The 11,581-nt window shown below is 49.4% G+C and overlaps 3 protein-coding genes across 3 annotated transcripts; 2 read left to right on the forward strand and 1 right to left on the reverse strand.

Moving 5' to 3' along the window:
* Positions 1-199: 199 nt before the first annotated feature.
* Positions 200-1,629, forward strand: CGCA056_v013764 (uncharacterized protein; the record flags this gene model as incomplete). Its single annotated transcript, XM_037329007.1, has 3 exons — positions 200-512; positions 563-633; positions 685-1,629. 3 exons carry the CDS (start codon positions 200-202, stop codon positions 1,627-1,629), a joined length of 1,329 nt encoding a protein of 442 aa, XP_037173606.1.
* A 1,094-nt stretch (positions 1,630-2,723) lies between these two features.
* On the forward strand, positions 2,724-4,492 carry sdnR (Beta-lactamase-like protein sdnR; the record flags this gene model as incomplete). Its single annotated transcript, XM_037329008.1, has 3 exons — positions 2,724-3,255; positions 3,308-3,358; positions 3,408-4,492. 3 exons carry the CDS (start codon positions 2,724-2,726, stop codon positions 4,490-4,492), a joined length of 1,668 nt encoding a protein of 555 aa, XP_037173607.1.
* Positions 4,493-7,487: 2,995 nt separating this feature from the next.
* Positions 7,488-10,943, reverse strand: CGCA056_v013766 (putative serine esterase; the record flags this gene model as incomplete). Its single annotated transcript, XM_037329009.1, has 8 exons — positions 7,488-7,561; positions 7,620-7,656; positions 7,718-7,899; positions 7,955-8,090; positions 9,092-10,011; positions 10,076-10,155; positions 10,209-10,565; positions 10,618-10,943. 8 exons carry the CDS (start codon positions 10,941-10,943, stop codon positions 7,488-7,490), a joined length of 2,112 nt encoding a protein of 703 aa, XP_037173604.1.
* Positions 10,944-11,581: the final 638 nt, after the last annotated feature.

Consider the following 11,581-nt stretch of genomic DNA (forward strand, 5'->3'; position numbering starts at 1 on the left):
CACTGGATTGGTTCCTTGTGTGCTATGTGTGAGTGATGCTGCTTATTATGATTACGTGTTTAATAGGTAATGTGACCTTGACGGTGATTCGGCAAGGTCGTATATGCTTTCACATACTTTAAAAGTGGTCGCCAAGTACAGAGGCGGAATTTCCTACAAGTTTCGCAAATACTCCGACAAGACTGTCAATTCTCGCGACATGGACGTCACTAATGAGCCTCCCGAGAGCATTCCAGGCGCCCGGATCGACTATGTTGACGACGACTTAACAGAACGACAGCGACTGATCAAAAGTATCCTCAATGCCTGTTTATCAGATCCTGGTCTTGATGGAATGCGGTCCAAGAATAGCCTGAAGTTGCTGAAGCAGGCGGTATGTTGGTGTACGCTCATGGTCATGGACATCAAGCAGCTCAGACACCTCAATGAGCGTCTCCGTTCAAATGACCAGGAAAGTTACTACCTCGACCTCATCAAGTGTCTGGAAGCTGCCGGAGAACTTGTGTATTGGTGTAAGTTGCTTTTCTCGAAATCCCATGAGCGTATACTAACATATCTTCAGTTGGGAGAGACCCGACCGAGCCGTGGGACCAAGGCCGCGTTGTTCCTCGCAACGAAGCTGAGAAAAATAAGGTTCCGTACCTTCTGAAAGACGAATATATACTATAACTAATCGCTCTTCAGGCCACCATGCGTGACCAAGGTCTCTGTGTGACCACGCACAGCCCGGCTGACGAGGCCTGTCATATCGTGCCACTTTGGACACTCAAATGGCTCCACACAATGGGTAACATTGCACTTTTCTGGCGGCCTCTGTTTGGAATTCGTACAATCTTCTATATCAAGGATAGGTTTATGTGTGAGTACAGAGACAGGAAGAACAAAGTTGCAGAGCACAATATTGTGGACAAGTGTTGTAACATGATTTGCCTCAGCGGGCAGATGCGTCGGTGTTGGGAGAAGGGACTAATTACCTTTGAGCCCGTGGGTTACTGCCGGCGAAGCAAGGGTGCTGGAGAGGTCTCTGAGCTTTTTTCGATGCTCTCCTCAACCTGCATCTCCGACTCAACTACAAAAACAGCGCATACCGATAACAAGTCATCGAGTCAAGAGACCACTGTCAAGGCCAGGGCGCCTGGCGCGAATGAGGACGAGGCGTCCGGACTTTTCAACGAGGGACGGCGACTACAGGAGGCTGACATTGATGCGGGAAAAGAGTACGGAATTGTCCTTCGTGTTCGATGGCTTCTCAAGACAACGACCTTATCAAGATTGATGGACTCGGCACCTCCGCCAGATACTGATCCGCAAGACCTACAGGAATCTTGGGAGGAGCTTTACGAAGAGTTGGAAGGCCTTCCAGTCCTTCCCAAGAACGGTGAGCTTATTCGGATCTGGGCCCAAGACCCCCGAGAGCTTCCCGACTGGAAAGCTCTGGAGCTGCGATGGACGGCACTCCGAATTCATTGCCTGTCTGGGAGAGCCAACCCTGAGAAGTATAACCCGGGTTATAGTGACGCCGATGAACAGTTCTGGATAGACATGGCGGATTACTGTTACATCAAGGACGACAAAGTTGCTTTCGAGGAGCTTCGGGCTAGGATGGATGCCTATATATATCCAGATTGAGGCGCGCGCGACTGTGACAATCATGGAGCGAGAGTTGGACGGCGCAACAGTGGCGGCATGTCGGTTGCGGCGATGAGATCGCAAGAGAAAGGCTATTGGCAGTCTAGTCTCTAGTCTAGAATCCAATACACAGGGTGCCCCCCATCTTGTAAGTTCTATTTACTCTGTATCAATTGCCGTTCGTCGACCTTGTCGGAACCTTCGCTACCTAGGGTTTGGTGAAGGGTCTGTTCCACGATGTATCATATAACCCTCAAATGGTCACCCTGAATCAGCAGCTACATGAGAAATATTTGACGCAGGAGAGTCACCCTGTTGCGAATCATAACAGTCTCTCCGAAGAGTCGACGTTCAAGACCATATCGAGTTCCATAAGATTAACTTGCACGTTCGACGATATACAACACAATATCGTACGGGTGGACGTGGAACAGCCATTAAGATTGAAGCTGAAGGCATGTGATGAGATCCATGAAAGCTAACTCCGATAATAAGCCTTGATCCAATGCACAGCAACAGCAAAGTCCTCCTAGTTACGTCAGGTCTCTACTGTCAGCGACTTGCTAGCTGAACGGCTAGTTTCATCTCATTCCTGGATGAGCCGCTGCCCACCTCCTCAGCCTCACTAAAATGGACTGGGGAAACCAGTCATTAGCAGGCCTGCAGAATGACACAGCACTCAGCCCTCAATTCGTGGGCTAGTAGGAGGAAGTTGGACTCAGCCACCGTCGACATTCAATTCCCCATTTGGGCAGTCTTACTTGAATAGTCCAATCACATAGCAGCCTCGCTGACGTTAATTACCCGCTTTTGGAAGGTGATCCTTCTGTGACCGTTTCCTTGGCAGCCATGCATCGCCCGCATGTCAATTGTCCAACGAGGCAAGCGATAGAACATGACTGAGCCAAAGGCAGTTAGGTCCATTGGGACACAAGGTAAGCTTCGGGCGCGCAGCAATCATCGTGACGTCTGACTAAGATGCACAATGGCATATAAGAGCGAGAATAGTTGAAGATAAATCAATTAATACAATACAATTCTTCATAAGTTTCTCAATAGATCGACCGAACCAATTCTTCAAAACTACACTTCAAATGCGTTCCACTGCGTTTCTCGGTCTGCTGGCTTCAGCTGCAACCGCAACGGCAGCAACCATTCCATCTGATGAAGTTCCTCTCATCGGCCCTTCCTTCCTTTCCAACTTTGACCCAACGAATGCTCGGTCTGTCCTCAACGCCACCAAATCTTTCCCCGTCATAATCGATACTCTCTTTGAGAGCAATATCCTCAACAAGACAGACCTCGTATTCACCGTTGACGTGTTCTCGGCCGCAACCAATAAGTCCATCTATAGCTACTTCCACGCTGGAGATGTGGGAAAGCAGGGCTTGACGGCCGGGGAACTCAACGACCAGACTATTGGGCGTATCGGCAGTGTGAGCAAGCTCTTCACCGTCTATGCCATCATTGCCACAGCCGGAATTGAGGTGTTCAGCCATCCAGTGACGAAATACCTTCCTGAGCTTTTGGGCAACTCATCGGGCGACCCTCTCAAGCATGTCTGCTGGGAGGATATCACTGTCGGGGCGTTGGCGTCACAGCAAGCGGGTTCTGGTGGAGCATCAAGTAGGCAATCTCTTGGATCTCTGAGAGCGACTTTTACTGACACGTGAATCAGATCTTTTGAACAAAACAACGATTGAAGAGCTTGCTGCCATCACTCCTGAAGGTACGACAGCTTACATACCAGCGGCTCTCGCATTGACTGACTTCTCTAGATCTCTTCACCTACATGCGAGACAACAAAAGACCAGTGGTTTCGCCCTTCCGGAATGCCGTCTACTCCGATTCGGGTTTCGCTCTGCTCGGTCAAGTTCTTGCCCGTCTCTCAAACCAGACTTACGAGGATGCTGTCCGAGATATCCTAGCCAACCCTCTGGGACTCAACAGCACAACCGCTAGCGTGCCCAAAGGTACTGACGTCAACGCCATCAATCGTGCGCTTTTCACTGATGTGACGTCCTATGGCCTTGACGTCCCTATTGTCTACCCATCCGGCGGAATTTACTCCAACGCTGCCGACCTTCGTACTCTCGGTCTCTCCATCCTCAACTCAGAGCTGCTTTCGCAAGCCACTACCTCGCAGTGGATGAAGCCCCTTAGTGGGACCGGTACACTTATCGAGCTTGTCGGCGCACCCTGGGAGATCACCCGTCTCGCGATCCCTGCCACGCCGGGATCGAACCGCACCCGCATCTCTGATTTGTACATCAAAGCCGGCGGGAATGGTGATTATGGATGCATTTTTGCGCTCTCTCCCGACCATGGCATTGGATTCTCAATCTTGGTGGCTGGTATTACCTCCGGCGCTGCTCGCTGGGTGATTCGCGACACAATTGGCGAGTTGTTTATCCCAGCAGCCGAGGCCGCCACCGCCGAGAATGCGAAACAGAATATTGCTGGTATTTTTGAGACTCCAGATGGAAGAAACATCACTCTTACCATCGACGACGGTCACCCGGGCTTAGGCATCCAATCAGCCTCATTGGAGTCGCTAGCTGGGGGCTCAATGCGTCTCTACCCATCCGGCATGTACTCCAATTCAAGGTCTCTCTCTGCTCTGTACAATACTGAGGGCACCTTCAAAGCCGCGCTTCGTGGGATTCTGTATCAAGTTCCTATTCCGCACCGAGCTGCATCAGAAGGCGGTACTGGCGCGTTATTCGACAACCAATTTTCTTGGATGGACATTGGCTTTGTTGATGGTGAGGATGAATTCATCTTGACTATCGAGGAAGGAAAAGCGGTGAGCGTGGAAGCCACCATCGAAGGCGAGCAGGTGAAATTTGAGAGATTTGAGTGATAGCTCTCTACTCATTGTATGCAAGACATTGGTATATATACATGTATCGTTTGCTTTTGCTACACAACTTAGGATGTGAACTTATCATAAGAAGCTGGTCTGCGCTATCTCTGACCTTCACTTCTTGTGAAATGCTCTCGACCAATTTCCATCGTCACAACGGAAAAGGACGAAGTGTATTTCAGAAAGTGTGATCTTGAAGTTGGCCGCTACATGTTCTGAATTTATCTATTGCTTCTCAATATCTCAGACAGCTTTAATCTGAAGAGAGTCAGCCAGTGGTATTTGGCTGTCCAGGCAGTGTCTACACACACGTATGTAATGTGTAGCTTTTCTACAGCGAATATATTTCCTATTTTCGTCTTCGTTATAGTTATTATGTATCATCATTATTATCGTCGTCGTCGTCGTCTATCGTCGTTAATCTTTTTATTACTTCTATCGTTCTCTCTATAATTACAGATTATGAGGGACGCTGCCCGGATAGCGAAATGATACTGCCCGACTAGCAAAACTCAATCTGAAATGTATTATCTAGACCATACAGCTGGTCACTTTCAATGAGAGAGAAGAGGCGGTGCTCACCAAACCAGTTGGTAATATCAGCATGATTTGTAATAGATGATTTGTCATGTTTAAGCCTTGATTGCTCAAGCGAGCAACCAGAGGTAGTGCTCGTCCCATCTCTTCTTTAGAATACCCACTGCGGGCTGTTCGTGGTCGAAGCTTGGCGCCTAAATAATTTCTTAAGTGGTCCTCGGAATTACCAGCCATTGGCTGCACCTCGTATGTCACTCGGTAATATCAGTGATTGGACGCATTGCTGAGCATCACTCCAAAACATGAAAGGCCATGTGAATGTATTGCTCTTTGCGAAACAAGTGCGTGGATCTGGTTCCTTAATGGATGCCTTTGAACATAACGTTGTAATTCTATCCTATTGCGGTGGAGAGTATAGTATAAATACAGATGCGTAGGTACGAAAGTTAGAAGTTTGGTCCTAGCGATGCATAGAACGACAAAGCAGTACTTCGCGTCAACGTATGCGCAAGTTAAGGGGTTTTTCTTTTGCCAGTTGCGGGCTTACTTGATCTATTTTCTTTCTTCCAGTACCTTCAGCACCTCCATACTGGCCACATGCCCACAATGAATCAGGATCAGCCCCGGCTACTTCAAAAGAGATATGGACATCGACCATCAGATGGCATGAGCAACTCGCCGTGGTCTCTTACCTTGGATCTTCTTCTTAGCCACGCATCCGTCCGCTCCTACCTCCCAGACGCACTCCCCGATGGCACTCTCGAAAGTCTCATTGCAGCTGGCCAGAGCGCACCCACCTCTTCGATGCTTCAAACCTGGAATGCAGTTGCCATAATCGACCCAGTCCGTTAAGCCCAGGTTGCAACTATTGCCGGCGATCAAGACTTCAGCCGTCAGGCACCTTTGTTCATTCTTTTCTGCGCCGATCTCAACCGCCTCGCAAACAACTCCAAGCGTCTGCAAAAGCCGAGCCCTGCACTGGAGAAAATAGACATGTTCGTCATGGCGACTATTGACGCAGCCTTGGCAGCCCAGAACATGGCCATTGCGGCTGGATCGCTGGATCTCGGCATGTGCTACGTAGGAGCTGCTCGAAACAATGCGGCTCAGCTCACGGAGCTCTTAGAGCTTCCACCTCGTGTTATTGCTCTATTTGGCATGACTGTCGGAAAGCCTGATCAAAATTACTCGAACACGATCAAGCCCAGATTGCCGTTGAACGAGGTACTTCACAGGGAGGTTTGGAATGCCGAAGGCCAAGAGAAGCGGGTTTCTTCTTATGATGAGACACTTAGGTCCTTCCACGAGCGCCAAAACAAGCTAAATAGAGGATTCTGGAGTGAACACACATCTAATTTTATAGAAACAGACAGATGGGATGGTAGAGAACATCTAAGAGACGTTCTAGATGAGCAAAAGTTTGGTTTTTCCTAATGGAAATGCTAAACTCAATGTAAAGTCAGTTGAGGCTATCAAAGCCCACTAATGCAGCCCATGGATTGATCCATCTGTTGAATATGTACATGCGTATCAAAACAAACTCAGAGCTGGCTAATAAACGTAGCATCTTTGTTGCAAATATCTTGTTTGCGCATCTGACCCTCTGAAGCTCTATTTGAATGACTGATCCACCACAGACGAGTTTGCTGTTGACCGGAGCAAAAGGTCTTCAGAGTTTGGTTTTTTGATGGCCTTGATCGTTCTTCATGATGTAACATACTGGAACGATTTGTGGTCTTTGAAAACATGCGCCTCCAGAGTTGACTTGCGCTAGGCATACATGCCACAAACACTCCCACATCGAGTTCCGCAAGCGACCAGACATACACCCACAGCGCTTCGGCTGCAGTTGAGACTCTTAGTTATAATCGCGGTCCTGAGTGGGAAGACGCTGCTTACATGTGATGTTGTTTGTAGTCGCAAAGTGAGCCACAACCTGAATTCTAAGGGCACTCACTGACTGCAGTCAGACTGTAGGCATGGTGAGCGACGATGCAATACTCCGGGGCTGGTTTTCACTTACAAAAGCCCCACGCTAAACATCATAATCACTCCAACCTTCTTCTTCAATCCCAATTTCAATTTGTACAGCTGCGTGAGCGGCAGGATGAGCATCCAGATGTCTAAAGCGATGTTGAACCCGACGTGTGTTAGAACCAGCAAGTTGAAATCCATGCAAACACCCGGCTGATTGCCAGACCATCCCAGCCAATATTTCTGCAATGGGCGGCATTGAGAAAAGGTGAGAATGATGTATAAGAAGAAGATCAAGGCGTTGCAGCCTTGCGTGGCCCACAAGAGACGTCGGAAAGGAAGGGACGGGAAAACCCGAAGATAGAAAAATAATATAGAGGCTTTAATGGTGGCCAAGCCGGTAATGTAGAATATTTGGGTAGTGAAAACCAGCTGCAAGACTTTAGCGTTGAGCATGGAAGCATGAAGGGTTCGGATGCCATCATACTTTGAGGAATTCGGTAATCTTGTAAGGTTGGAGAGTCCAGATGTCTCTACCAAGTCCGAGGGCCAGCACTGCCAAGAAAATTGTCAGCTGTGGACATGGCCGAAAAGGCTGTGTTATTCTTCTCACGTCGATAGACAATGGGAATCATTGCTGTTGCGCATGCCTGCAAGGTATCAATAATTGGTCTCGTGAGCGACACTGACGAATGAGTACGGATCACTTACGAAACCAGCCAGGGCGCAAGCGTCATCAGCGCCCCAGAGAGAAGGACTTATAGCTTTATTCAGTAACCGAATGGATATGAAAGTGACGGGCAAAATGAAGAGAAATCCTGTAAGGTATCGCGGTATAGCTGTATTATCTGTCAACGGAAAGCCGCAGTCCGCCCAAGTCATGTTCGCGACATCTAGCTTGACGGTGAGAAAGTGCATTTAGTGAATGCTGTCAAGCCATTATCTTACTGAGAGCTTCACTGACGGTGCAGCCTTGCTTCACACAAGCTGATACTTCCTCGTTGAAGACTGGGTCGGCGCAGAGGCAGGTCTGGTTTAACCCAGAACATGGCGACTGAGGCAGCGCATCAATAATACAGGCCACCTGTGTATCAGAATTTAGTTATATTCCAGTCAAAATGGAGAGGATTTGGGTGTGAAAGACATACTGCGCATGGAGGGTAGTCCGAAATACTTGGGCTAGCACCGGCTAGGATCGCAAAGCAGCCCACCAGGAGGGCGAACAAATGAGAGGACCTCATTCTCGTCTTTGCTTATTTCTGTTTTGCCGTCGTTTGCCGTTCTAGGAAAGAACGTTTTGAGACCAAGCAACAAATAGCAGCGGATGAGAATTTGAGAGTGGATGGCCGGCCGTACGAAGACCGTGAATGTCCGCTTCCCTGGGGCCTGATGATAAAGGATTGGTCTTCGGCTGCAGCTAACAGTAAATATGAGCTGGATTTTAAACAGTGGCAATTTTCCCGCACGAATATGAGAGCTTTCACCTATTCTTTCTCTTTGTTTTCTCTCGTTGGTGAATTACCGATGAAGGCTCGACGATCGCAGCGCGCGCAGCTGTTCGCAAACGGAAAGACACGCGGACGGTTCTAAGGTAGCTCAGCCATGTGGCTGCCACTGATCATCGCTGGGAATCTACAAAAGCCATGCCGCCCTCGATGACGAAGTTTTTGCCTCCCCAGCACGTGGGCTTTGAACCTCGAACCGGTAAACCTCTTTCAATACCAAACCGGCGCCGACCGTCTTTTACTGGCTGCGTGCCGCACTCAGCGCCACCTTCGCCCATGGTATGCTAATGTCGCGACGTTTCTTCTCTCAACTTCTCTAGCTTGAACATAAAGTGGGTGGTCTGAGACCACTATGGCTGTACAACTGGGATCAACAGGTGCGAGCTTTCCTCACCATCCCCGCCGCAGTGAACCACATCCAAGCCCTTGTTGTCAGTAGAGTGCATCTCCAAACCTGGCAAAGCAAATGGGACAACCGCACTGCCTTGTATCGCAAGCCGAAGATGATCCGCCTTCTATAAAATTCAAGACATTTTTTTAGCATACGCTTGTGGCTAGCTTGAACCATGCTATGACTTACCTCCCAGAACATGCCACTAGGGCTCATTTGGATATCGAGAGCGCGTCTTTCACCCTTCTTAAGGCTTACCTTCTCCGTGAATGTGTAATGCGGTTTGTAAACCTTGCTGCACTGTTCATCGCGGTTCAAGGCAAAGCTGCCACGCAGACATCCACTGGGCCCCCGGTGAAAGGCCATGCCGGCACCACCAGGTAGAATGTCCCAATCGTGCATGAACTTCAAAAGTCGTTGCAAAACAACATTTTGAGGCCTGATCGTCTGCACAGCCTGGGGGTTCTTGAGGGCTGACAGTTTCTCAACTTGTACAAAGACATCCATGTCCGTATGCTCCGGACGCGACATCACAAGATGTGCGCAAAAATACCCGGTCGTCTCGCAGGCCTTATCGAATTGGTAGACGAACGTCTGCTTTCCAGATTGGGAATCATAGGGCAACGCGGATTCGGAGGCATCAGGGTTGAGTGACAGAGTGTTGTCTCCCTGCAAGAAGAGTTTGGTGTAATGTGTCCTCGCCAGAGGGAAGTCGGCCTCTGGGCGTCCTACCGTATCCTTTTGGTTCACCAAGCCGAAATGCAGCACGCTTAGACGGACTTTGGGCGTGGTCTCCCAGTCGTTCTTTTGATCCTTCAGGTAGCGGTCGAAAAAGCGGAGTAGGTCTTTCTGGTTGCAATCCTCGTAGTAGTCGGGCCATTCTTGGCAGTTGTGGACTCTGAGCCACTTAGGAACGGTGTCAGGAACGGTTTCCCACGCCTCAAAGGTTCCCGGGGTGTGCACAGGGTTCGTCCACGAAGCAGCAGCATAGACTGGCACGTTGATACGCTCTGGGTGAGTAATCTTGTCCTCCCAATACGCATCGTAGAGCTGATGCTCACGACCGTGAGAGGTGATGTCTTCGAGCTTTCCTTGCGTCGCCAGAGTATCTAGAGATCACCTCAGTGAGCAGATTGCCAACAATGACATGTATATCAGTTGAAAAGAGCTCACTGGAAATTGATTCGTGAAAACCCGGAAACAGAATACCGCCGCTAAACATGTGGTGTCGATAGAAGTCGGAAAAGCCTTCCCTGTTCATGGTCTTAGCTAGATCTGCCCTATGAGTGCGTATAAGAAAGCTTACCATGGGGCGAGTGCAGCCAGTCTCGGTGGACGCATACTTCCGATACGCCACTGAGCTATTGCCAGCCAACTATTCCCAGTCAAAGCTACTTTACCGTTACACCAGGGCTGTTTCGAAACCCAAGTGATGAACGAGGCACCGTCCTGAGCCTCCTGGTGACCCATGATGAGGAGATCGCCTTCGGATGCATACGCACCCCTCGTATCGACGTTGATGACTGCGTAATTTCGCGGGCACCAAAAGTCGGGATCCGGGCCTTCCCATTTCTGCAAGCCGGAGAGGTGCTCTTTGGGGACGCCAGCGCGGAATGGGAAATCGTCCAGCAGCGTTGTGCCCTTTTGCTTTCCGTAGGGACTCCTATCGACGACGATCAACTACAAAGCCAACAAGACAGCACCCGGAAACATACCATGCCACCCGCGCTGGTACCGGATCGGCGTATCTTGAGTCCAGATCTTGGAAACTTGCCGGGAGGAAAATGTCGCTGTAAAGAGTGGTGCCGTCATCCACCTGCATGGGCACGCTTTCATGCATCACCAGGTCTGAGCTCAGAAGAAGCGCGCCCGGCTCAACTTGCTGTCCGGCCTTGAAATCGCGCTTCTGTTGGCGGAAACCTGGGAAACTCGCCTTCTCGCTGTCGATTGATATGCCATTTTTACATCGGGTAAGACGCAGCGCTTGGTCTTTGATCTCCAGTTGGTGGGCGAGTTCCTTCTCAAACTGATCTTGATTCATAGTGAATGCGACAATGTATTAAATTGAAAGCGGGATTCTAGCGTGAGCACACGATTGTAACTGTGGGAAAAATAAGCATCGTCGTGAAAGAATATTCCCGCCAGCTTAGGACTGCCTAGCTTTGTTCCTCTTTTTAGTCGCGAATGATACGAATGATGCGAACGCCTCGGGATGACGTTCGATGTTCAACGTTCAAAGACGGTAACGTAATGGGTAATGTCCATCTCGGGAAAAGGGTTCCTCAAAATGACAGTTGAGCCCGACAGCGAAACACAGGTTGGGGTTTTCTTAGTATCCTCGCCGAGACGCCGCGGCTAAAAGAAAGAAGAGACATAGAGACATAGGAGCCGAAAAAAGTGCCGCGACATCATGTTAAGTTTTGTAAAACAATTGCCTCGAACTGTCTTGCGCCGCAAACTCGTGTGAGTACGGGGAGACGTCTATCAAATCTATTTGGTTTTCAGGCAACGGGTGTGCCCCGTCACACTTCCTCATAACGTACTGCGTAATGACCACTGCATGCATGGATCCAGAACAGGTCCTGGGGACACGATTTCCGGAGATTCAATCGGAATCGTTCCCGCACCCTCCGATAAAAATTCCCCGAGCCTAGTATCCATGTCCGAATACTGCCAAAA

This window comes from Colletotrichum aenigma (genome assembly GCF_013390185.1).
Source record: "Colletotrichum aenigma strain Cg56 chromosome Unknown KSG_Cg56_contig09, whole genome shotgun sequence".
Taxonomy (NCBI): Eukaryota; Fungi; Ascomycota; class Sordariomycetes; order Glomerellales; family Glomerellaceae; genus Colletotrichum; species Colletotrichum aenigma.